The 25998-nt window shown below is 41.1% G+C and overlaps 1 protein-coding gene across 50 annotated transcripts in view; it reads left to right on the top strand.

The window, feature by feature from the left end:
- Positions 1 to 25998, top strand: part of ZMYND11 (zinc finger MYND-type containing 11) — a 157796-nt gene that overhangs the window by 65674 nt on the left and 66124 nt on the right. For all 50 annotated transcript variants that reach the window (XM_065582788.1, XM_042858956.2, XM_042859000.2 and 47 more), the window contains one exon: positions 6784 to 6924. In XM_065582788.1, coding sequence (XP_065438860.1) covers positions 6809 to 6924 — 116 coding nt within the window. In that variant the 5' untranslated portion in view covers positions 6784 to 6808. The remainder of the gene's footprint in view (positions 1 to 6783; positions 6925 to 25998) is intronic.

Here is a 25998-nt window from a genome sequence, read left to right on the forward strand (position 1 = left end):
AAGGGAAGACTTGCCCTTCAGTTTTAAGTGTCTAAAGGATTTAACCATTCTCTGTAACTAGTGACAGAAGCTAAATTCTAGCAGCTGCTTCAGCTGTAAACTATAACTTGAAGAGCTTTAAAACTCTTTAAAGAGCTTTTTAAATGTACTCCTGAAATAATCCTTCCAAATTACCTTCCAAACTTTGTAAATAGGAACTTTAATAGACAATTCCTTTTGAACAGGTCAAAATAGCCTATAAGAATAGATCCCTACAAATCTGGAAAGCTTTGCCCAGCTTTATGCATATTAGTACAACATACTTTTTAAAAATCATTATACACAACTGTGTTGAGTTGTTGACTTGCTGCTATAATGTACAAATCCAGTACTACTACGCCAGCAAGCTTTGGAAACTGGAGCAGAGTTTGTTTAGGCCAGGTGGGCAACTATTGCCTGTACTCGCAGCATTGATATGGGACACAAAATTAATCTATTGCCACCATGAAGAAGCAGAGAGCTACAAACTCTGCACTGTGATCTATTTAGCTTGATAACATTACCAAATTTCCATCTAAAGCTGAGTATAGTCTAGATGGAAAACTTGGGCACATTCATTCACAAAGGGAAGAGTGAGTCTTTATATGAGAAAAGAACAGGAGTACTTGTGGCACCTTAGAGACTAACAAATTTATTACTCCTGTTCTTTTTGCGGATACAGACTAACATGGCTGCAACTCTGAAACCTGTCTTTATATGAGAGTGAGTCTTTTTACTGTATATCCATGCAGTTCATAGTTAAGTAGTAAGGATAACACTTAACTCGTGTATCATTTTCAAAACACTGTACATACATTACTTAATTTTCACCACACACCTGCGAGGAAGATAAATAAGTTTTATTGCCTCCCATGTTATAGACAGAAAAAAAGAGAGAAGCTGAATGACTTATCCAAGGCCCCATAGCAAGTAGGTATTGGAGCCAAGTGTTAAAGATCAGGAGTTCTTAGCCCCAGGCAAATCTGCAATGCTTTCTCTATAAAGGGAGAGTTTTCCCAGATTCTCCAGGACCCCCCAAGTGGATGTAAAGCTGAAGAAAACAAGTCCCTCTGACTGTTATCTTTTAGGGCAAGTCTACACTGGCAATGTTAAAGCGCCTCTACGAGGGGCATAGCTACCAGTGCTGGAGTGCAATGTCTATACTGGCACATTACAGCACTGAAACTTGCAGCGCTCAAGGGGGTGTTTTTTCACACCCCGAGCGAGAAAGTTGCAGTGATGTAAAGTGTCAGAATAGAAAAGCCCTTAGTGTTTCCTGCCTATATGTTTTGCCAGCCTTTATTCTGAGAAGCTACTTCACACGTTAAGCTCACTAGCGTGATACAGCAACGATACAGCAAAGATGGCGTGATGTAGATAAACCCATATTGATAGAGTGTGATGGCTAAACATAATGATGGAAAGCCATCAGTAATTCTTGCCAACTCTTTCTTCACACACCTCAGCCTTTTTTTTTTGTTCCCAGAACATTGATATCAATAAAAAGAACAGGAGTACTTGTGGCACCTTAGAGACTAACAAATGTATTAGAGCATAAGCTTTCGTGGACTACAGCCCACTTCTTTGGATGCATATAAAATTGATATCATTGTAATTATCAAAGAGCTGAACTACATGGCACCTACATGAAAATGCATACATCAGTATTGTGGCTGTAAAGGGTCCCTGGAGTGTTAACTTCTTAATGTTTTTTAAAAATCCAGCAGATATAAATTGGCCTCAGTAGTACTTAAATTATACCAATAGATAAACTTACACACACATCTGGAATGTTAAATGCATATTTTAACATCTCACAAGCCTTTCTGTAGTCTTCTTATTTTTGAAAAATGTTAATTGCAGGAAGTCTTTATATAGGTCAGCACACTGGGATGTAGATTTTTTTCCCCATGAGCAACCAGAACCTTCAGCTGAAGACTGGATTGTGCAATAGCATGCAGGGCTTTTTAGAATTTTGAAGTAATTTAGGGAGTGGACTCTTGTGGTTAGTCTGACATCAGCAGCTAAGAAGAATGCCTGTTGCGATGTGTTATATGGAGAAGTGCAGTAATCTTTGTTTCTGGAGTGCAAAAGGTGCTGTACTCCTTCCCTTTTAATAGGGCTAACAGTTAAAAAATGTTGCTAAATTTGCCTAGCCAATTTTTAAAATAAGTTAGGAATTTATTCTGGCACTTTTAATAAGTGAGGAGGCCGTGTACTATCTGCTTTTCAACCAAGAAATGTCATCCTTTTGTGTGGGGGAGACAAATATTGTCTCAAAAACAAGCCAAAAGCATCAAATATGAAAACTAAACATATCTCACTTGTTGCAAGATGAAAAGTTTGTTACAAAAGCCAGAGCTATTAAATCTATTTAGAACAGGAAATCCTATTGAGTGTGTGATAGTTATCTGTAGTAAGTTACTACTTATTCTGTTTCTTATATCTGTTGGCATGCCATTTCCTTGACAAATAAGGGACAACATCCCTTCCCTGTGCAATTTGCAATGTGAGGTTGCGATTTTGCAGAGGGATCCACACAGGGAGACCTTTCAAGACACACAAGAAACTTGGGAGCCATGTACAGCCTTTCCCCATCCATTGTGCTGGTGGGCAGCACCTCAGAAAGGGCAGGAGTCTTGCTGTCCATGCTTCATCAGGTGCAGCTACATGTCTCAAGGGAGTTTTTATTAAACTTGCCATTTTCTCTCTCACTCACACTTTTTTCTTCCCTGCAAACACAAGAGGAAATGCATTTACACATGCAGGACCAAGAATTGGCTGTTCTTGACTCCCCTTTGTGCAGCTGCAGCTGTGAAAAGGGGAATTAAAGCTCAATGTTTAATGCAGCAGCTGTGGATTCCCTCTGAGGTTGCTCTAACTTACACTGGGGCCAGCTTGCCATCCAGCAGCCCCAGGGTCAGAAGGACAGAAAGGTGTCATAAAAGCACCTAAGTGCCCCTCCTCAATTGTGCTGAGTGCTTCTCTGGCACATGGGAGCCTGTAGTCCATAACCTGTATGTGTTATATTTTTAGAATATTAAAGAGCAGCTGAAGCATCACAGTACACTTTGAAAATAATTCTACTCATTTGATTTATTCTCTGGGTCAGGAAGGAAGTGATTTTCTTCCCTAAATTTTACATAAAATTCTATGACAGACAGGACACTTGCCCAGCCACTCAAATATTCTATCTCTGATAAAATCTACAGTGGATGCTTTGGAGAGAAGTAAAACATGTGCAATAGTCCTGCTATTACTCAGTACTACACTAGGAAGGGAGTTTTTTTCCTGACCCCAGCTGGCATCAGTTTATATGCTGAAGCATAACAATTAATAGTCCTTGTAATTCTTTTCATAGCTAGTATAACTGCAGATGTTACTGTTTACTCATGTATCTAATCTATTTTTGGATTTTACTCAGTTATTTTTCAATAATTATTACCCCCTGGCATTAATTTCCAGAGGTTAAGCTTATGTTTCTTTTATAACCTTATTGCTTTTTATTTTAAATGTCCTCTTCTTTTGGGAAACAGGGTAAATGCAAGCTCTTTGTTGACTTCTGTCAATCTTAATTTACACCCCCTCTTTCATATTTCCTGCTCCTCTTCTGGATTCAGAATGAAATAAATTCTGTTTTTCCTTCTAAGGAAGATGACATCTCTACACTCCAACCTTCTTCCCTCTAAATGTTCTAGGGCGAGACTGTCAGCAGTACAATTGGGAATTGGTCTAACCACACTTTGTAAATCTCCCCTTGTCTGCTTTTCTGTAAGCCTTTTGCATTTTGCCATGTCTTCTTTTAAATTAAAAGGTCATAAACTAAAGACAGAACGAGAAATAAGATGACTTAACTTTATTTAGAAATATTAAATGCCCTGGCCACCTTCCAGCAATCTTTAGATTCTAGTCAAACAAGCCCCTTCAACAGTTCCATTTACGTTTGATTCTATCCATTAATAATGCCACCTACACAGCCCACAATGAGTTCACCTATTCCACTTCCTCTCTTGGCTCCTAGAGAGTTCTGTAACATGCTTTGTATTTCCTAATAAGTATAACAAGAACCGTAATGCTCTCATCATCTTAGGATAGTTGTAGCTTTCATTCATATGTTTTCAGTAAAAATGACTTTCAATCATTTTATATATATATAATGATCATAAAAATGCTTCAGAGCAAAACCGTTAAAAGTCTGGTCGGTGGAGCAGCAGGGCTAAGGCAGGCTCCCTGCCTGTCCTGGCTCCGCACAGCTCCCGGAAGTGGCAACATGTCCCTGTAGCTTCTAGGCCCAGGGACCAGGGAGGCTCTGCACACTGGCCCTGCCCCGAGCACCGGTTGGCTGGGAACCGCAGTCAATGTGAGCTGCGGGGGCAGTGCCTGCGGGCGCGGGAAGCGTGCACCGTGCAGAGCCGCATGACCGCACTTTGTCTAGGGGCTGGACATGCTGGCTGCTTCCGGGAACCTGCCTTAGCCCCACTGTGCCACCAACCGGGAGCTGCTTCAGGTAAGCGCTGCTCACCTGGAACCCGCACCCCCCAACCCCTCCTGCACCCCAACCTCCTGCCCCAGCACTGAGCCCTCTCCTGCACTCCAAACCTTATGGCCCCAGCTCAGAGCCCCCTCCTGCATCCCTCATCGCCAGCCCAACCCCAGAGCCCATACCCAGGGCCGGTGCTACCATTTAGGCAAACTAGGCGGTTACCTAGGGTGCCAAGATTTGGGGGCGCCAAAAAGCGGTGCCCCCAATTTTTTTTACATCGTTCCTACGCCCCCTCCCCGAGCAGGCAGTTGCCTCTCCACTTCTCCCGCCTCCCAGGCTTGCAGCGTCAATCAGCTGTTTGGCGCCGCAAGCCTGGGAGGGGAGGAGAATTAGAGCGGGGGCAGCGTGCTCGGGGAGGAGGCGGAGCAGAGTGAGCTGGGGTGGGGAGCTGCCGCACGGCTCCCCGGGCCAGGGGGGTGGGAGCTGCCACGGGGGTGCCTCGGGGGAGGGGGAGCTGCCGCAGGGCTCCCCACCCCAGCTCACCTCTGCTACGCTCCCTCCCCGAGCACGCCGTCACTGCTCCACTTCTCCCGCCTCCCAGGCTTGCAGCGTCAATCAGCTGTTTGGCGCCGCAAGCCTGGGAAGGGAGGAGAATTAGAGCTGGGGCGGCGTGCTCGGGGAGGAGGCGGAGCAGAGGTGAGCTGTGGTGGGGAGCTGCCGCACGGCTCCCTGGGGGGAGGGGGGAGCTGCTGTGGGGGGGGCGCCTCAGGGCGGGGGGGGAAGCTGCCGCAGGGGGGAGTGCCGCGGGGGGGGGGGGGGGGGTGCAAGGTGGAAGTTTCGCCTAGGGCACCGGCCTGCCCGCCTCTCACCCACCTCCCCCGCAACACTACAACCCCCAGTCCAGAGCCCCCTCCCGCACCCTGAACCCCTCATTTCTGGCCCCACCCTGGAGCCCTCACCCCCAGCTGGAGACCTTACCCTCTCCTGCATCCCAACCCCCTGCCCCAGCCCCAGCCCCAGCCCAGTGAAAGTAAGTGAGAGTGGGGGAGAGCAAGCGACGGCAGGAGGGGGTCTGCAGTGAATGGGGGCAGGGGTGGAGTCTTGAGAAGGGGCGTGGCAGGAGTGTTTGATTTTGTGCAATGAGAAAGTTGGCAACCCGATCACAAGTTACAGAATTATCAGGTCCCTTTAATTTTGGATTTTGTGATTTTTATGCCTGAATACTCATCTTTAACATTGTCCTGATATTGTGGTAATTTTTGCATTTTATATATTCTTTTAGAGATGCTGAAGGTATTACTCTTGTCTCCCAGTTATAAGTATTCTAGTTATGTATCACTGCGTTCATTTTTGGGACACTGAGCTCAAAAATAAATTATGTATCTATTAGTATCAGCCATCAATCAGTTATTTCTCATTCAGTAAGTGGTGGCACTGGAAGAAAGTTATTTAGTGGTCAATATGCATCATTAATCTTTTTAAGAAGGGGATTCTGTGCTGTAGGCGATTTACAGATTATCTGTACCTCATTGCCTGCAGCTTTTGGAAAAACTGTAAACAAAGCCAGCTGCTTGTTATGTTACTACTCATGGTTGGTTAGATGAGCAAATGGCATCATAAGTGCTCGGGTTCTGTTGGTTTTAGTGTATAGTGGAAAATATCTTGTTCCAATTATTTTTTTAGTCTACTATTTTTCAAAATATGCTTTTAGTTTCTAAAAATAGAGTGGAGATTTTAAAATCCATATTAGTGATGGAAATGTACAAGAAGGAGAAGGAGGAACTGTATTATCATATTAACTTTGGATAAAACTTACCCTACTGCTGAAGGCTTTCAATAATGCTCTGTGCTCCACTCCAGCACCATTTAAGCCCCTGTATTAAAGGCTTAAAATAATGCAAGGGGCCCATGCAGATCCCTGGGCCAGAGTGAATTTTACCCTTTTCATGTAGATAGGAGACTAGTGAGGTTGATTATGAGCCAATTGATTTTTCATAAGCAGTTTGAGATTGCTAATTCCATCTATTTCCTGTTGGTTTAGTCATTTCACTACTCAATTTCGTGTTTCTTTGGATTCTTTAATGTAAAAGAACCTGCCAATGAAACTTGTATTAGACACACAGTTTATGGTCTATGGAACTGTCTGAACACAAAACATACTGCAATATACAAATTGGATTGCTATAGGTTAATAAAATTTCTCTGATAAAATTATTTTATGCAAGATAATCGTCATGTAATCCATTTCATAATTCATGATAATTTTTTTCTTTTTTTATCAGCTGCAGCTAAACAAGCAAACAGGTCATGGCACGCTTAACGAAAAGACGACAGGCAGATACAAAAGCTATCCAGCATCTTTGGGCAGCTATTGAAATAATCCGGAACCAGAAGCAAATTGCTAATATTGACCGTATTACAAAGTAAGTTGCATTTTATAATAAAAGACGATAAGGGGCAAAGAGAGAATATTATTTATGTAAGCCTTGAAAAAAACAGAATAGTCAACCTTGTTAGAGCTTGTGAAACAATTACATTCAGTACTGTTTCATTAATTGTTAAATTAACAACAAATGTTAAAAACCGAGAGCCTTTAAATCCAAAACTGAGGTATTAAATCTGATGAAGGGTCTATTCAATATTTGTTCACTTCATCATAAATCCATAGACAAAATAGAAGCAACATTGGTAGGCTTCTGCTTATTCAATTAGCCTATGATCAGAGTGGAAATACTACCTATAGAAAGAGAAGCAGAAAATGAGAATAAAAATATTTGTAAATAGTCTTATAAAAGCTGAATTATTTTGGAACCAGGAGGATAATCTTTTTATTTAAAATAGCCCCGGACCTCAGTGGGATTATATTACCATACAGGAAACAAATTATGTGGGCCACATCCACACAATATATACCTGTTTGGCCTTGAGGATGTCACCTAGGCGGCAGCTGTGTGCTGATTGGGCTGCAAGCGGACTGCGGGTTGAGAACCACTGAACTAGAATGTTGTTTGCTGCTAATGTTACTATTGTTTATTTTGTGGTAGCACCCAAAATGTATTAGATCTTTGCCCTGTAGAGCTTATAATTTTGAGGGGGGAAAAACAAACCGAAACCCCACAACATTAATATAGGTCTTTTGAATAAGCTGGGCCAATCAGTGCAATTAAAGATTGGGGTTTTGTGTGCCCTGATTTTGCTTTATTACCAGCATTTTTAGACCCACACATACACAGCATAAACTGAAAAGATATCTATATAAATAACTTTTAAAAGGTGCATAACTTGAATAAACTATGAATCTAAAAAGGGCATATTTGGAGTTTTAAGGGTTCACCTGAATGTGACTTCATTGAAATTAGTTACTAACAGAAGGAAGAGTTTTAAACAGTACAGGTAAGATAAGTGACTGAAAACAAACTACAGGTTGGTGATCTGTTTAATTGACATGGTTTGGAAGTTCTGTGTTAGGGGTGGGAAAGCATCTCTAGGCTTATAAAGCCAGTGAATGTAGTAAACAACAAATAAGATAAAAGCAAACCGATGAAATCCTGAGGGAGTGATAGTACTGTCCCTAGTTCCTATAAGTTTTAACAGAGAAATGCATCATTAAAATAAGAAATATCTATTGGGACATGAAAATTCTACCAAAGGAGCCAAGTTAGCCTGATGGAGAAGAGCGTATATGTGGGGAATTTGACTTGTATAGCTCATTTCAATCGGAGAGTCTCAGGATTTTAGTGAGATGTTGAGTGATTTACACCAGGCCACATAGTAACTCAGTGACAAGGTTGGGAATATAACCAAATATTGTATATATTTATGAAGTGCAAACAGGCTTCCATTCAAAAATTTGGGCAAAAGGAATAGAAACCAGTTAGGGGCCATTTGGCGTAGAAACCAGCAATAGAGATTCTGCTGTTAACAAACTGGAGGATGGTCAGGCTAAAAAGAAGCAGGGTACAGTTGGTAATCTGCTCATTGAGCGCAAGAAAGCCTTGAAGATGAGTCATCAGAGAAAAAGAAGAAGAGGCAAGCAATCTTAATAGCTTAATGGACCATGGCCTGGACTTTTTTGTAATCCAGAAACAGTATGCATGGTATGTTGCCTCTTGGTGCCAAGGCAACAGATGTGTCAAAGGTTAAAGGGTTGCCTGAAAAAGTTTGAAAATGTTAAAATATCAGTCCAGATTAGTATTGGTGACACAAGACTGAAGGGAAATTTGTCCTCGATTCTATCAACTTTATAGTCTTGAGAAGAGAACTCAAACAGATAAATGTCTTAAAGATCCATCCAGTGCAAAGTGCTAGTGAAGAAAGAAGAAAAGTGATGCTGCAGACTAATGAGATATGTGACAAAGTATGTTCTATAGACATGAATCCCAAAGCCTTATGAAATATTAGAATGCTCTCTCTGTGATGAGAACTGAATGGCTTAGGTAGTAACAGCTTCCTGGGTTCAAGGCTCATTTAGGCAAGTAAAATAATAGTGAAGCTGTTGCTTAATAATTGTACACTGGTGTCTGTGCGCAAATGCAAACGTGTGGCTAATAAGCAAAGTAAGTTACAAGTGATGCTAAGTGATGGATAATATGACTTGGTGTGCACAACTAGAACTTGAGGGGGTGATTCTCACAAGCAGGATGTTAACACTGTTGACAATGTTAACATTATGGGATTTGTTAAAGGAGTGACTTTGCACATTACAAATATTTACAAGACTAGGCAATACAATAATTCTGAGAGTCACAGTGATGTGAAATATTCTTGGATAAGGACACAGAAAATAAAGGATAAGTTTATGTGAATATCTGATACTCTCAAAACAGTGCACTCAGTCATGCACTGGTTGAGAAATATGGACCATTAAAAAAATTTCTAAGTTAGAAAGAGGACATACTCATTCTAAGAGGGGGGGCGCTCACCTCAAGTGCCTCCTAGCAGCTGGGTATGGTACTGCAAACTTTCCCCCACTCCTGGCACCCCCTGTAGGTTGCCAGCCTCGCTGGGCAGGTCTCCAGTGGCTCAAGGCATACAGTCAAAAATGGACCCCTTCCAGGGGAGCAAATGTCCAACAGAACTATCTCCCATTTTACGTAAGTGCAGCGACTCAAGCTCCTGTGGGAAGAGAAGAGAAGAGCTCCCCTCCCCTAGAACTGACCTGGTCAGGCCCTGCAGCTTCTTTTATCTGAGCCTGCTGAGCCTCTGATTGGCTGCTTCCATGAGGCCCCTCTAGGCAAGCCCGAAGGACCCACCTCCGCTGCTCCTTCCTGCAGCGAGGCATAGTAGGACTGCAGAGACTCCAGCAGGGGACCATGAAGAGTGGGGTATACCCCATCCCACTCATGATCTGGAAAGTGGAGACACCAGCCTCAATCTCCTTTTTACCAACAGAGAGGAACTGATTGAGAATATGAAAAGGGGGCTTAGTGTTAATGATAATTACACTAACTCAAAAGTGGATTCATGGAAAACAACAATACAAATGGTACTGGATCCTAGAAAATACATCTTGGGGAATTAAGAAACCATCTCACATGGTACAATGGAAGTATGAAAATCCATGAATGTGGAAAAAACTGGCATACTAGGAGACATAATTAAGATGTAAGAGATTACAATTCCCCTGAAATATAAAATATAGAAAGCAAGAAAAAGTCAGTGTGGTTTTATAAGGAATTGTTCAAAAATCTGAAGATGGAAGAATTGGAACATGAGGGGACCAAAGGAGAATCTACAGAACTAGCCACAGCTTGCATGTAGTGCAGGGGAGGAGAGGGAAGGAAAGGACTTTTTAATATATATTGGGAAACTCTATAAAGAATAAAGTGACAGAGTTCCATGGCGCCTTATGGACGAACAGACATATTAGAGCATAAGCTTTCGTGGATGAATACCCATTTCTTTAGATGCATGTCTATAAAGCATGATACTCTATAAAGAAAAGAGGCCCATTAATTAAAGGACTAAATCAAGTACGATTCTGTTGAACAGCTCTTTACAATTGATGAGGAAAAATAAAGGGAACCTGGGAGGCAGTGACCATGAGATGGTTGAATTCAGGATCCTGACACAAGGAAGAAAGGAGAGCAGCAGAATATGGACCCTGGACTTCAGAAAAGCAGACTTTGACTCCCTCAGGGAACAGATGGGCAGGATCCCCTGGGAGAATAACATGAAGGGCAAAGGGGTCCAGGAGAGCTGGCTGTATTTTAAAGAATCCTTATTGAGGTTGCAGGAACAAACCATCCCGATGTGTAGAAAGAATAGTAAATATGGCAGGCGACCAGCTTGGCTAAACAGTGAAATCCTTGCTGATCTTAAACGCAAAAAAGAGGCTTATAAGAAGTGGAAGATTGGACAAATGACCAGGGAGGAGTATAAAAATATTGCTCAGGCGTGCAGGAGTGAAATCAGGAAGGCCAAATCACACTTGGAGTTGCAGTTAGCAAGAGATGTTAAGAGTAACAAGAAGGGTTTCTTCAGGTATGTTAGCAACAAGAAGAAAATCAAGGAAAGTGTGGGCCTCTTACTGAATGAGGGAGGCAACCTAGTGACCGAGGATGTGGAAAAAGCTAATGTACTCAATGATTTTTTTGCCTCTGTCTTCACGCACAAGGTCAGCTCCCAGATTGCTGCACTGGGCAGTACAGCATGGGGAGAAGGTGACCAGCCCTCTGTGGAGAAAGAAGTGGTTCGGGACTATTTAGAAAAACTGGACGTGCACAAGTCCATGGGGCCGGATGCGCTGCATCCGAGGGTGCTAAAGGAGTTGGCGGGTGAGATTGCAGAGCCATTAGCCATTATTTTTGAAAACTCATGGCGATCGGGGGAGGTCCCAGATGACTGGAAAAAGGCTAATGTAGTGCCCATCTTTAAAAAAGGGAAGAAGGAGGATCCGGGGAACTACAGGCCAGTCAGCCTCACCTCAGTCCCTGGAAAAATTATGGAGCAGGTCCTCAAGGAATCAATTATGAAACATTTAGAGGAAAGGAAAGTGATCAGGAACAGTCAGCATGGATTCACGAAGGGGAAGTCGTGCCTGACTAACCTAATTGCCTTCTATGATGAGATAACTGGCTCTGTGGATGAGGGGAAAGCAGTGGATGTGTTATTTCTTGACTTTAGCAAAGCTTTTGATACTGTCTCCCACAGTATTCTTGCCACCAAGTTAAAGAAGTATGGGCTGGATGAATGGACTGTAAGGTGGATAGAAAGCTGGCTAGATCGTCGGGCTCAACGGGTAGTGATCAATGGCTCCATGTCTAGTTGGCAGCCGGTTTCAAGTGGAGTGCCCCAAGGGTCGGTCCTGGGGCCGGTTTTGTTTAATATCTTTATTAATGATCTGGAGGATGGTGTGGACTGCACTCTCAGCAAGTTTGCAGATGACACTAAACTAGGAGGCGTGGTAGATACACTAGAGGGTAGGGATCGGATACAGAGGGACCTAGACAAATTAGAGGATTGGGCAGAAAAAAACCTGATGAGGTTCAACAAGGACAAGTGCAGAGTCCTGCACTTAGGACGGAAGAATCCCATGCACTGTTACAGACTAGGGACCGAATGGCTAGGTAGCAGTTCTGCAGAAAAGGACCTAGGGGTCACAGTGGACGAGAAGCTGGATATGAGTCAACAGTGTGCTCTTGTTGCCAAGAAGGCTAACGGCATTTTGGGCTGTATAAGTAGGGGCATTGCCAGCAGATCGAGGAACGTGATCGTTCCCCTTTATTCGACATTGGTGAGGCCTCATCTGGAATACTGTGTCCAGTTTTGGGCCCCACACTACAAGAAGGATGTGGAAAAATTGGAAAGAGTCCAGCGGAGGGCAACAAAAATGATTAGGGGTCTGGAGCACATGACTTATGAGGAGAGGCTGAGAGAACTGGGATTGTTTAGTCTCCAGAAGAGAAGAATGAGGGGGGATTTGATAGCAGCCTTCAACTACCTGAAGGGGGGTTCCAAAGAGGATGGAGCTCGGCTGTTCTCAGTGGTGGCAGATGACAGAACAAGGAGCAATGGTCTCAAGTTGCGGTGGGGGAGGTCCAGGTTGGATATCAGGAAAAACTATTTCACTAGGAGGGTGGTAAAACACTGGAATGCGTTACCTAGGGAGGTGGTGGAGTCTCCTTCCTTGGAGGTTTTTAAGGCCCGGCTTGACAAAGCCCTGGCTGGGATGATTTAGCTGGGAATTGGTCCTGCTTTGAGCAGGGGGTTGGACTAGATGACCTCTTGAGGTCCCTTCCAACTCTGATATTCTATGATTCTATGATTCTATGATTCTAAGAAAAAGAAAATGTACAATTAGAAAGTAATTGAAAACTGTCATTTATTGCTGTAAAATGGAGGAAAAGAATCACTTGGAAAATATGCATACACAAATCAGGGCCTTTAGGGAATTAGCTAATTAACTTAGTGAACTTCTGGCAATTCTTTTTGAAAAGTCGTTGCAATTGGAGGAGGGATCAGGAATAAAAACCTAAATTCAACTTCAAAAGGGAGGAAAATTAAGGGATAAAATATGTTAGTAATTAGAGTGCAATATAAATACTTAAATAACAGAAAAGCAAGTGTGAACAGCATGCATCTGCAAGGGACAATATCACGAGAGACAAGCTTTAAAATATATATAAATTTTAAAAAATCAGAAGATGAAGGGAATTCAATAGCTGTTCTGTCTACATTTTAATAAAGCATATAGTGATTTAACAAGGAACTGTAGCTTATTTGGATATTTAATTCAAATTCATTGGCTATAAGCACTGTACCATGGATTGAAAACTAGCTAAAAGTCGGTGAGCAAAGGGTAATGATAAATAGCAATGTATCAAGTTCTGGGGAATTAGTAATAAGGATTGTACAGTAATCACCTTTTTAAAATAGTGTTAAAAAACATGATAGAATGGATGCCACATCTCATCTGTACATACAGTTCAGTGCACTGGGGTTTTGGTTAGACTGTTTTACTTAAGGATAGTAAAACTTTTATTTAAATGTAAAATATAACACTTGGAGCAGATCCTCAGCTGGTTTAAATTGTCAGAGGCCCATTGACTTCAGCTGAGCTACAACATCTTACACAAGTTGAGGATTTGGTGCTTGATATTTAGTAACTGTTTAGTATGGGTTTGTCCACATGGTGCTTTAGTCCATAACAGAGGGGGTGTAAATTGTAGTCTGCAATTTGTGTGTCACACAGTAGTTTGCCCGTGTGAACCCTGCTGGCACGCCTTAAAAGTTCCCAAGTATGCATTAACGTAGTACTGTTTGAAATGAAACTACATAAATATGCACTTTTAGTGCATGCCAGCAAAGTCCTCATGGGCCAGTTAGCGTACAACACTCTACTGCTGATTAAAATTTACACCCCTCTGTTACGGACTAAATTATCACATAGAAAAGCGTTAACTTGTGAAAATTATAAATGTTAATAGGAATGGTCTGGAAGTCCTACACTGATATATTATTTCATAAATATCACTTTATCAAAAAATATGTCCACTTTTCTGTCTAGCTTGATAGCTTGACCCTAATCTGTCAGTTATATAGACGAGTATCACTGGGATTAATGATGCTCTAAACAGTAACTGAGAATGGCTTCTGTCATGATAGCGGATCTTGACTTATTGTCCACATTTGCAAGTGCAGCAAGAATGATATTTGTGCTTTTCCTTCCTCAGTTTTTTCTCACCCCTTTAGTTTCCATCAGTTTTGGATTTGGGGTAACTTGAAAAAAGGAATTATAGGAGGTTACAATGCACTAGGCTAACTAACTAAAATCACAAGTTTGGCCCCATCTTAGGCCCTATATGTGTTCATCTCAAAACCACCACATAATTTGGCAGCATTGGCACTCCTTGCTGAAGGGAAAGCTAGGACTGGAATAGTAAGGTGTTGCAGATCAGGTTTGAGATTCATTGGCAAAGCCGTGAGGGATGTTGCATAGGATCTGCTTGTGTTATATTTGTCTCGAGCTAATGCTTTTATTCCCTCATTGTCATTAGCCCTAAATTCACTCATACTTTAGGGAAAATACCAGCTCTCCTTGATAGAATTGGATGTTTGTGAATTTATACTTAGATTTAAATTGACATAAAATGATACAAATAATATTTGTACATTTCTTAACTTTGAGGTGGAGGAATTATTGTTTCAGAAGTCTTACAAAATAATCCTGAGATGGTTTAACACACAGTGATGTACATGGGAATAGTTAGATGTCTACTTGAGAGAAAAGAAAAAAAATCATGCATATTTAAATCAGTAGAATAAAATATTGACTCTCATAGACACACAGCAGGTTGAGAAGTATTTCTGTGCAGATATGTGTTCTTTCTAGATTTTCTAAGGTCTTTTGCAGCAGCTTCTTTATATTTCCCTCACAACTAATTGGACTCATAAGACTTAATCAAGTGCTTTTCTCTATTTCTCTCAAGCTATTGGGAATCCGCACTAGCAATTTATGGTTATTTACTAATCTCTTATGATTCCTACATTTACAGAGTTCAGAGAGACAATTATGCATCCAGTTATTTTTAGTAAAATGTATGATACCAGAAGAGGTGGTTCTAATATTTCTCTGACTGGTTTCAAGATTTGATTTTGTAACCAATACTTGTTCTAGTTTCAAAATTAATATTGTCAAGATTTATGTGAAGAACTTCATTTCATATCAAATCTAAACTGAAAATATCTTTTTCTCCCTTGCCTATAACTCTGTGTTTCTCTTTCCCTCTATTATTTATGATTTACCTTAATAATTATGTTATCTCTCTCAGTAAAGTGTTGTGGGATGTAATTGGTATGAAAGATACTGTATTGAATAAAGTTGTATTACATTATATTAGGTAATTCTTGTTATGAACAATATTTTTCAAATAACTTATGGTCTGAAATACTTTTCATATTCAGTAGCATTGGTCAGAAAGTACTTTGACAACATTCGGGATTTAGAAAAATACCTTATTTCTGTAAATAAATATAAAGTCCTTTAAAAAATAAATACTTCATCTTTTGCACCATAATTTTCAAATTTAGGTGGCCTAAAGTTAGGTACCTAATTTCATATTTATATACTTACATATAAGTGACTATCAGAAATGGAACACCCACAGTTCCGGTTGACTTCACTGAAATCTACAAGTGGTGGGCACATTTGAGATTTAGGCAACTTGTAGTTATACAATTATTATAAAGTTCACTAAATGCATCTTGAGTAGTGAGGTGTACTTTTCAGTGTAAGGTTGGCTGAATCTAGCCTATTACAAATACAGATCTTTCAAGAACACACACTTTGAAGCTTTGCCCTAACAATTGATTTTATTTATGGTGACCTGCAAAACTAAATATAATTAAATCCTCAATTTCATCAGTATTAAAATATATACATTTCATAAATTGCATGCAGCATAGATACAAGCTCTGTAGACCTCTGAACTATTACTTACCTATTTGAACTATTAAACAGCCCTAATGTTAGTGTTCTGGTTCCAAACGTTTTCACCAGTACAATTGATGACTGTGTTATAAATCTATCTTGTTCATTACTCTGACCTCTAATTATTTACCAGTAATAGGTTTTGCATACACTGGTGTGTCACTTATAGTTCTCAGAGTGGTAGCCGTGTTAGTCTGTATCAGCAAAAACAACAAGGAGTCCTCTTAGAGACTAACAAATTTATTTGGGCATAAGCTTTTGTGGGCTAAAACCCACTTCATCAGATGCATAGTTCTGTAACTTAGTTGCCAGTGGTGCAAACTGATGGGTAGTCACTCCTGCACTTATCAGTCAGACGTGTGAAAACTAGTGAGAGCACAGAACACTGGCACACTCTTGAGTCAACTCCTTCCTGCCTTGTCTCTGCATAGATTCACTTTACTTCCTGCTTCTGAGAATTAAGCCAGAACAAAGCAGACTGCTCGTTCTACTGGCAGCATTACATACTGCTTATTCTTTTTAGCTGAACCTTCTTTGAGGCTGTTCTTTTACTTGGGCTGTGTGTGCACTTGGGCGTATATTTATTTCATTATTTATTTTTACAATACCTCGTGTGTTTTTTTAATTCCCCTTAGCTTAGAAAGCTAGCTATGGAGCCAACAAAGAAAGGCCTGCACTCTTTACTGGCAGCAGCACCTTCAAGGTCTCTCTCAATGAGTCTTTCTTCCCAATCTGTATTTATTCTGAGACCCTCTAGAGACAGGCAGTTATTGCTCCCATGCCTGCAGCTGAATCACTCATAGAGCTCTATGGTGTTTAACCACACCTCCTCATCCACTCAGGGACATATTCAGGGGAAGGAAACTGAGGGGCATATGGTATCTGAGGACTCTTAGGGGGATGCATAGGATGAAGCCCCCCATGAAAATCATAGGGAAGCACAAGGAAGAAGACATGATAAGCCCAGCTCATGTATGCAGAAGCCAGACTAAGTCATACTCAGCCCCTCCCCTGACCTTCAAAAATAATAATAAAAATCTGGGCATTTCTTTTCCTTGTCGACATTGACCTGCATCCTGCAGCAACTGCCAGTAGAACTTCCAGACTGTTGGTTGGAGCAGGACCGGCTCTAGGCACCAGCAAACCAAGCATGTGCTTGGGGCGGCACAATTCCAGGGGTGGCATTCCAGGAGGCTTTTTTTTTTTTGCTTCGGCAGTTGCGCTCTTGGAGTTTTTGTTGTTGTTGTTGCTTGGGGCGGCAAAAAACCTAGAGCTGGCCCTGGGTCCATGTTTCAAAATACTGGGATTTTCAAACATATATATGACTTTAGTGCTTGAATCAGGGCCTCAAGACTCCCCCCAGAGCATCTCTCCAGAAGAACTACCTGATTAGGCAAGTCATCAGCTTCCAAAATGTCATTCCTTCCCGAGAAAAGGTTCAGAGAGTCAGGACTAGTGCCAGTTCGTTTTTCCCCAGCTGGGAGGATTTTGAGTCAGTGGAATTATATTCCAGGGATAACCAAAGACTATTTTTAATCAGACAAGGACTTAGCATCATAGGGCTATAATGTTCAGATGGGCTGATTCAAATGTCACACAAGCATAGGCACAACCAGTATCAGATACTAAGTCAAAGGCAGGACAATGTACTTCATTGTGCATGGCATAGCCAGTCCTAGGGCTTCTATTTATATCTGGAGGAGTAAGACGTCACGTCTTGGAGGAAGGTAACTGATCATTGAGTTTTTGAGCAGGAACACTGGACAACAAAACAGGTGGAATGGTCAAAGGCATCAATGTCCTAGAGTTTCAAACAGTGAAAATGGCTCTGGTAATCTTACATCAGTTTTGTCTTCATTATCATATTTTCCTTTATATTGAAAACATAGCAGTAGTTACCTAAGTCAGCTGGCTATAATGCTCAAAGAGTAAAATAGGTACAGGAGGCCCTACAACGATTCTTTTTCCCTCAACATCCCACAAATACTGAAATAGCTAAATCCAGCAGCCTATTGACTCAGCCAAAAGCCATGCATCCCAGCGAATAGATTCTAAGGAAAAAGGCTTGCCTCTTCCATCTCTGATCTAGAGATTTGGTCCTGGCAATCAGAGATGTATTTTGGTCTCAGGAAAACTCAGAAAACAACAAACTTATGTTGCAAAGTCCAAGACCCAGTGACAGTAGCACAGGGCAACATCTCCAGTTAATGGAGTTTCATCCTAGTATGTGTGTTCCCCTACATCACCCTCTCTACCAATCTGAGGTTCCTTTGCAAAACAGAGCACACCTGCTCAACTGGCCATGAAGGGTGTAGTTTTGTGGATTTGTCACTAGTGACTTTAGAATCACCTGTCCTTCTAACCTTTTTCTCCTGCCTCGTATCACAAGAGACCTTCACTTCTCCCAGATCAACTCAGTCTATCATTGTGGCTTCAGAGCAAGTGATGTTCTAGGAGCTTGGTCTTTTACACCAGGTTGTCTACGTCTTGCTGTTGCCCAGAAATAAAGAGGCTGTGGGCAGTCTTCTCTACATCAAGCTCAGATGCGGTGAGCAGGCTAGGAATGTTTCTTTCCCTTTATTCTGAGTTTTTCCAAGGGATGGTGTGATACAGGCCTGGCCTGCCAGGGGTCAGGTACTCACATCATGTGCTCTGTGCTTCTCCCTTGGTGTATTGGTTCTTTGAAGCTGCTGTCTGTTTCTCCCCTGGCCAGTTGTACTTTCCCACACTGGAGCCAAAATCAGTGTTGGGCTCACACAATTTACTTCCTTTGAGCTTTTCAACTCTGTCGCCTTCCCCTAACATCCTAGAAGGTGATAGTCCTTTGGAAGGAATCTCCCTGGCCTGTGAAATAGTGGAGCTGGCTGCTTTCTCACTGATCTTTCCCTGTATTTCTCTAATAAAGTAGACTCATCTATTTTTTAAGGCCATAACTGGTTATCTAGTCTGACCTCATGCATAACATAGGCCATAGGACTGCCCTGCATTAATTCCTGCTTCAAGCCCAATAACTGTGGGCCTTACCCTAATCTCCTTCCCATAAGAACAGCCATACTGGGTCAGGCCAATGGTCCAGCTAGCCCAGTATCCTGTCTTCTGACAGTGTCCAACACCAGATGCTTCAGAGGGAATGAACAGATTAGGGAAAGGAGCAGAGGGGTAGCCGTGTTAGTCTGAATCTGTAAAAATCAACAGAGGGTCCTGTGGCACCTTTAAGACTAACAGAAGTATTGGAGCATAAGGTTTCGTGGGTGAATGCCCACTTCATGAGTGGGCATTCACTTCATTGCATCGTAAGAAGTGGGCATTGGCCCACGAAAGCTTATGCTCCAATACTTCTGTTAGTGTTAAAGGTGCCACAGGACCCTCTGTTGCTTTTTACAGATTAGGGAAATTATCAAGTGATCCAGTCCCTGTCATTGAGTCCTGGCATCTGGCAGTCAGAGTCTTAGGGACACGCAGAGCATGACCATGACCTTGCATCCCTGACCATCTTGGCTTAAACTCATTGATGGACTTATCCTCCACGAGTTTATTTAATTTTTTTTAATCCAGTTGTTGTTTTTGCCTTCACAGCTTCCCCTCGTAATGAGTTCCACAGGTTAACTGTGTGTTGTGTGAAGTACTTATGTACTCAATGTGCAGAGGCAGTCAAAAAAGCTAACAGAATGTTGGGAATCATTAGGAAAGGGATAGAGAATAAGACAGAAAATATCATATTGCCTCTATATAAATCCATGGTACGCCCACATCTTGAATACTGCATGAAGATCTGGCCACCCTATCTCAATATATAGAGAGAGAGAGAGAGAGAGGAATTGGAAATGGTACAGAAAAGGGCAACAAAATGATTAGGGGTATGGAACAGCTTCCATATGAGGAGAGATCAATAAGAGTGGGACTTTTCAGATTGGAAAAGAGACAAGTAAGGGGGGATATGATAGAGGTCTATAAAATCATGACTAGTGTGGAGAAAGTAAATAAGGAAATGTTATTGACTCCTCATAACACATAATTAATAGGCAACAAGTTTAAAACAAACAAAGGGAAGTATTTCTTCATACAATGCACAGTCAGCCTATGGAACTCTTTGCCAGAGGATATTGTGAAGTCCAAGACTATAACAGGGTCCAAAAATAACAAGATAAGTTCATGGAGGTTAGGTCCATCAATGGCTATTATCCAGGATGAGCAGGAATGCAAAACCGTGCTCTGAAGTGTCCCTAGCTTCTGTTTGCCAGAAGCTGGGAAAGCGTGACAGGTGGATCACTTGATGATTACCTATTCTGTTCATTCCCTCTGAAGTATCTGGCATTGGCCACTGTCGGAAGACAGGATACTGGGCTAGATGGACCATTGGTCTGACCCAGTATGGCCATTCTTATGTTTGTTTTAAAACTTCTGCCTATTAATTTCATGGGGTGACCCGTGGTTCTTATGTTATGTGAAGGGGTAAGTAACACTTCTCTGTTCACTTTCTCCACACCATTCATGATTTTATATACCTCTATCATAGCCACCGTTAGTCGTCTCTTTGCCAAGTTGAATAGTCCCAGTCTTTTTAATCTTTCCTCATATGGAAGCTGTTCCATACCGTTAATCATTTTTGTTGCCCTTCTCTGTACCCTTTCTTTTATCTGTGAAGCTGCTCCATTGCCCAGAGTGCAGATAGAGAAGCTATGCTTTTCTTTGGTAGATAGAGGGCTATTAATATTTACCTCCACCATTCCACTGAATATGGAAAATTGCAAAACTCTGTCATCCTAGTTGAAGATCCTGAAAAGGGTTCAGTGGCCCAATGGTTGCAGAGGACAAAGTAGGAGGCATCCCCTCATTTTGATATAAAGTTAATTTGGCCAGGGCTGTTGTGGACTATTGAGTTAAAAAAAAAAAAAAAAAAGGGCAGTAATTTATTGACACATACAAGTTGACCACTTGTTGCTCCTTGTAGTACTGCTTGTCTCCTGAGAATGCAGCCCCAGACAGTGAGCGATGGAAGCCTGTGGTTTCAGTAAAGTTCCTTTCCAGTTCCACCAGTTTGTTAGATGAATCTGTCTTTTTTTTTGTTGTTGAATTCTTAATGACGGGAGGCAGAATTGGGTTCTCTCAATCCTACTATCCTGATGGCTCTGTGTAGCACCTAGCATGTTGATTTCCCTCTCTGTTTCTCTGCCTTTTGGTTGGGGATATGTTGCTTAGATTATATCAGTCTGCATCTTGCAAAGAAATACAGATATCAGTCTGTATTTCTTGTGTGGTAACTCTTTTCTGACTGTTGACTGAAGGATGATATCAGTCTATACTGATCACACAACTAAGTCACTGAAAGGATAATTTCTTGTGTGGTAACTCATTTCTGTGGTTCACTTCTACTGCTGCAGATACCCACCTTGCCCTTATCAGCTCTGTTTTGGTTCTGTGGGGCCATTTTTGTTAAGTTCTATTTTGATTTAAGTTACAGCTCAGTTGAATCTCTGAGGCTATGTCTACACTACCATAGTAAGTCGACCTACACTAACGCAACTCCAGCTACATGAATAACGTAGCTGCAGTCAGGGTACCTTAGTTTGAGTTACCGTGGGGTCTACACCATGGGGAGTCAACAGGAGAAACTCTCCTGTCGACTTACCTTACTCTTCTCGTAGGGTGTGGAGTACAGGGGTCGACTGGAGAGCGATCTGCTGTTGATTTGGCGGGTGTTCACTAGACCCACTAAATCGACCACTGGTGGATCAATCTCAGAGTGTCGATCCTGGCTGTAGTGTAGCTGTAGCCTGAGAAGAGGGGAGGCATTAAGCATATAGAGGGTGTCAAAACTCTGTCCTCCTGTGGGTGCTCTGTTTGTTAGATAGGCAGAGTGTACCTGATGGGATGATATCGCAGAGAAGAATTCCAGATATGAAATTCTACTCTATTGACTTGAGATTTTCTGATTACCAAAATGAGGTTGAGTCAGCTGCAGTTTTAGATTGTGTGTGTGCTCCTCCCATTCCATAATTAGCTCTGAAAGCGTGTGTGTGTGGGGGGTGTTCTTCTCTGAATATCATTCTGGGAAGTTCTTCCACACACTAAGGGCAATTAACAGCTACAGATCTCCTTTTGTTAAGCTGTCCAGTTCCTGGGCTGAGTTTCCCCAGGAGGCAGTTTCTAGGAGTGCTGATTAAGCAAGCTTAGGGACAAGCAGACTGAACTGGTAGGGAATGGCCGCAAGATGGGATGAATGAGCATATATATTGGAATGACAAGATAGTGCTTCAAAATTTAAGATGGTCTCACTTGAACCAGAACATCTGGTTTGCTTACTATGTGCTTGCTTCAGGATCAGAAACCAGTTAGAAAATCTGACTGTCACTGCTGATGGCATCTCTGGTTTTGATGAAAATTTAAATCTCGCTGGCATTCTTCATAACGCAACTCATTACTTATACATAAACAATTTTAACTTTATATAAGCCAAATTGTTCCAGTGTGTGAAATTTTTTGACATTCAAATTCTTTTCCTTTGTCAAATAGTTCTTCTCAAAATGTCTTTTGTCTTTCTATTGGTTATGAGTAGGTTTATCTGAAAACTGCTGTTTGAAGATAAGGTATCTTGCTATCCAGAGGAATATAGTACAATTATTACATAGTTCACTTCTGGCTGGTGTTAATAGATCATTTTTCTTATCTTTGTTTACTCTTCTTCTTGGTATATTTTTAACCATAGCAGCAGAAAGGCATATATCAGTTATTGAAAGGGAGCTCTTCCAAGATCTAGCATTTGATTTCAAACCATGGTGAATTCCGACCTGACAGAATAGGTAAGGTGATGAAGCAAGTTAAGGAAACCTGAAATTTTGGCAGGTGAAAAGGGAAGGGGAAATAGTATCATGAAGTATTTTCCATAACACATAGTGTAAAAAGCACTTCTGTGTTCTGTACAGTTCAACAAAGGCACTTGATGTGAGCATTACACAGAGAGAACCAGAACATTATTGCCCCAATAGCAACAGCAAAATACCTATTATATCTATTGACCATTCACTTCCAGAGCAAATGAATACAGGGTTGGGTTGGTTTATCCACAGAGAACAATCTTCTTTCCAGAGAACAATCACAGAAACACACAATGAAGAGATGACACTAAGGGCTAGTCTACACTTAACAGCACTGCAGCTGCGCCGCTGTAACGCTTAGTGAAGACGCTACCTACGCCAGCGGGATAGATTCTCTTGTCGATGTAGGTACTCCACTTCCCTGAGAGGCGGGAGTTATGTCAATGGGAATACTTCTCCTGTCGACATAGCACTGTCTATGCTGCGGGTTAAGATGGTATAACTACGTTGCAGAGGTGTGGATTTTCCATACCCTGCCCTGAGCGATGTCATTATACCAACGTAAGTTGGTAGTGTAGACCAAACCTAAGGAAAACCCTGTGTTTGAATCTCTCTTTAACAGCCATGAACTCTTTCTGTTACAGAGACAAGAATAAGGTGCTGTTTTTCTCTGATCTTGTTAAATCAATCCCCTTTCCTACATTACTTTATTTTTCCTAAGGTAAGCTGCATGAAATTGATAATATTGTAGTTGGTGCCTTTGGCTCAGGAAATTTTTCCTGTTCTCCTAGCACTGTTTTTTATAGTAGACTAAACTTTGTACATACACTTCTTGAAACTAGAAGCCCTAAGTCTTGTAAATATTCCACCCTAGGAAGAACAAAAATGTCTTTCATGCTTTTGTGAGCGTTCAGTTAGTTAGTTTAAAGATCAGTACACTCATAAAGCAAAGAAATATATAAGAATATTCTCTATATAAGAATATATAAATGTATAAAAAGCTGGTAATTTGTACAAAAATCTGATCCCAAAGTAAAATTTCAAATTAATAATTTATAATATTTCTTCATTTTATATGTAAAAGCATAGACGTGCATTGCAAATAAGTATATTTATAGGAACCAGAGTGTTAGTCTTTCTTGGACTGATTAATTGGTTTTTATGTTGATAGTTTTTATATTATTTTTGTTAAATGACTCACTCAGATTGAAAATTTTGAAAGGCCTTTGAAATGCAGAGCTATAAATCAGTGCAAATTAGTAGAAGGACAATTTAAAAACTGTATCTGAAAAAAGTGATACTGAGTCTAATCAATTTTGCATTGTAACTTTGCACAATTATGGTGGTGTATTAATGTCTGGATTAAAGAGTGAGGTAATATTCAACATGCTAATGAAGATTCTTAACACCTGGCTCACAGAGACACATAGGACTATGAGAGAAAGGAGTAATTAAGCTGAACTCTCAGATCTTGCTGGACCTCTGAAGAACACTGACAGGCTAGCATCAGCTGGCCAGCACAAAGATCTTTCTATGATGGAAGTGTTTCATCTTGTTTAATCGGTATTCCCTGCAATTTGGTTTAGAGTCTAGACAGCTACACTTTTCATAATGCTTTAGTCTAGTTCTGCTTAATGTTAATTTTGTTTGTGATTTCATCTTTATGTTCTACCCTAAGCAACATAAAATGTAAGATGCCTAGGATTGGTTGTGTCAACTGTCCCTATTAACAGTCACTTTCAGACACCTCTGAGAAAAATAAATCTACCTTTGATCCCAAGGGAGATGGAAGCAGGCATGGGAGAAATTAATGTGAGCACCAGTAGGAGGAAAGAGGTTGTGATCCCCTGCTGGAAGGTGATGTGAAGAAGCTGGCTGCAGTTAATGTGGGTGCTAGAAGAGTTAAAAGTCTTGAATTGTTAATAGCCCTGGTTAAAATATCATCCTGGCATTTAACATCTATAGATTAAGATTCCATTTCCATTCATGTTGTCTTTATACAGTCCATATTTGCAGCCAAATGACATTGGACAGTGATCTTGTTGAATCACATTAACTTAGCCGCTTAATGAAAAACATCACAGGAAAATCTATATGCAGTGATATTGGTGACTTACAGAGAAGAGTGCCACCTTGTTAAGTCTGTATTGAAACAAATGCCCAGCCAGGTATTATGGGACATTAAATTGATTACATGTGAGATCCTCAGGTCTAGTTGAACTAAGATCAATACAGGACCTAGGGTGGAGGGCCATTACACAGGCAAAAATCGATGGAGCACAAGGGCACTCCAGCCATGCCCTCGCCAAGTCCCAAAATACACCCTTTCGGAGAGGGAAGGGGGAGAATGGATGTTGTAACTAGCTGTGCTAGTGGGGGTTCCTCCATTCTGGAGGAATCCGCAATTACTTTGGTAGGGAAGTTGTCCAGTTCTTTTGCACCTAGGAAGCAAGGCAAAGGAGCTAGAGATGAAGAAAAATAATCTTGTGTGATTTGCTTTGGATTAGAAATCAATGGTAAAACGCACAATTAAAGATCTCACCATTCTTTTTGCAAGAATTAGGTGTCTTTCCAAATTCCATTTGATAGATCAAGGGTAGGCAATCTATGGCACGCGTGCCGAAGGCGGCACGTGAACTGATTTTCAGTAGCACTCACACTGCCCAGGTCCTGGCCACTGGTCTGGGGGGCTCTTCATTTTAATTTAATTTAAAATAAAGCTTCTTAAACATTTTAAAAACCTTATTTACTTTACATACAACAATAGTTTATTTATATATTATAGACTTAGAGAAAGAGACCTTCTAAAAACGTTAAAATGTATTACTGGCATACGAAACCTTAAATTAGCGTGAATAAATGAAGACTCGGCACACCCTTTCTGAAAGGTTGCCGACCTCTTTGATAGATTCTGCCAATCTAGATTGCTCCTGCACTTTCCATTGGATAATTCCTCTCCTAAGAACTCTGTTGTGCAATATTGCTGTTGCAGAATGATTGCCACATTTCATACCCGAGCTGGCTGCTTTTCATTGGTCTGGCACGTGACGTAATCGCTAAGCATGAAATGAATATGACTATGATTGGTGGATGAGATTATTATCATTAGCAGTACAAACAGCTTTTGAAAACAGCAGTGCTTCTCCCTCGTAGATACTTGCTAATGAATGCAAACTCATCTTAAATTCTTTCTACAGTACTTGTTACTGTGCAAAATATAATCCTCAATGTTTTGTTCATTGTTCAAGACA

The sequence above is a fragment of the Chrysemys picta genome, chromosome 2 (genome assembly GCF_011386835.1).
Source record: "Chrysemys picta bellii isolate R12L10 chromosome 2, ASM1138683v2, whole genome shotgun sequence".
NCBI classification, from domain to species: Eukaryota; Metazoa; Chordata; order Testudines; family Emydidae; genus Chrysemys; species Chrysemys picta.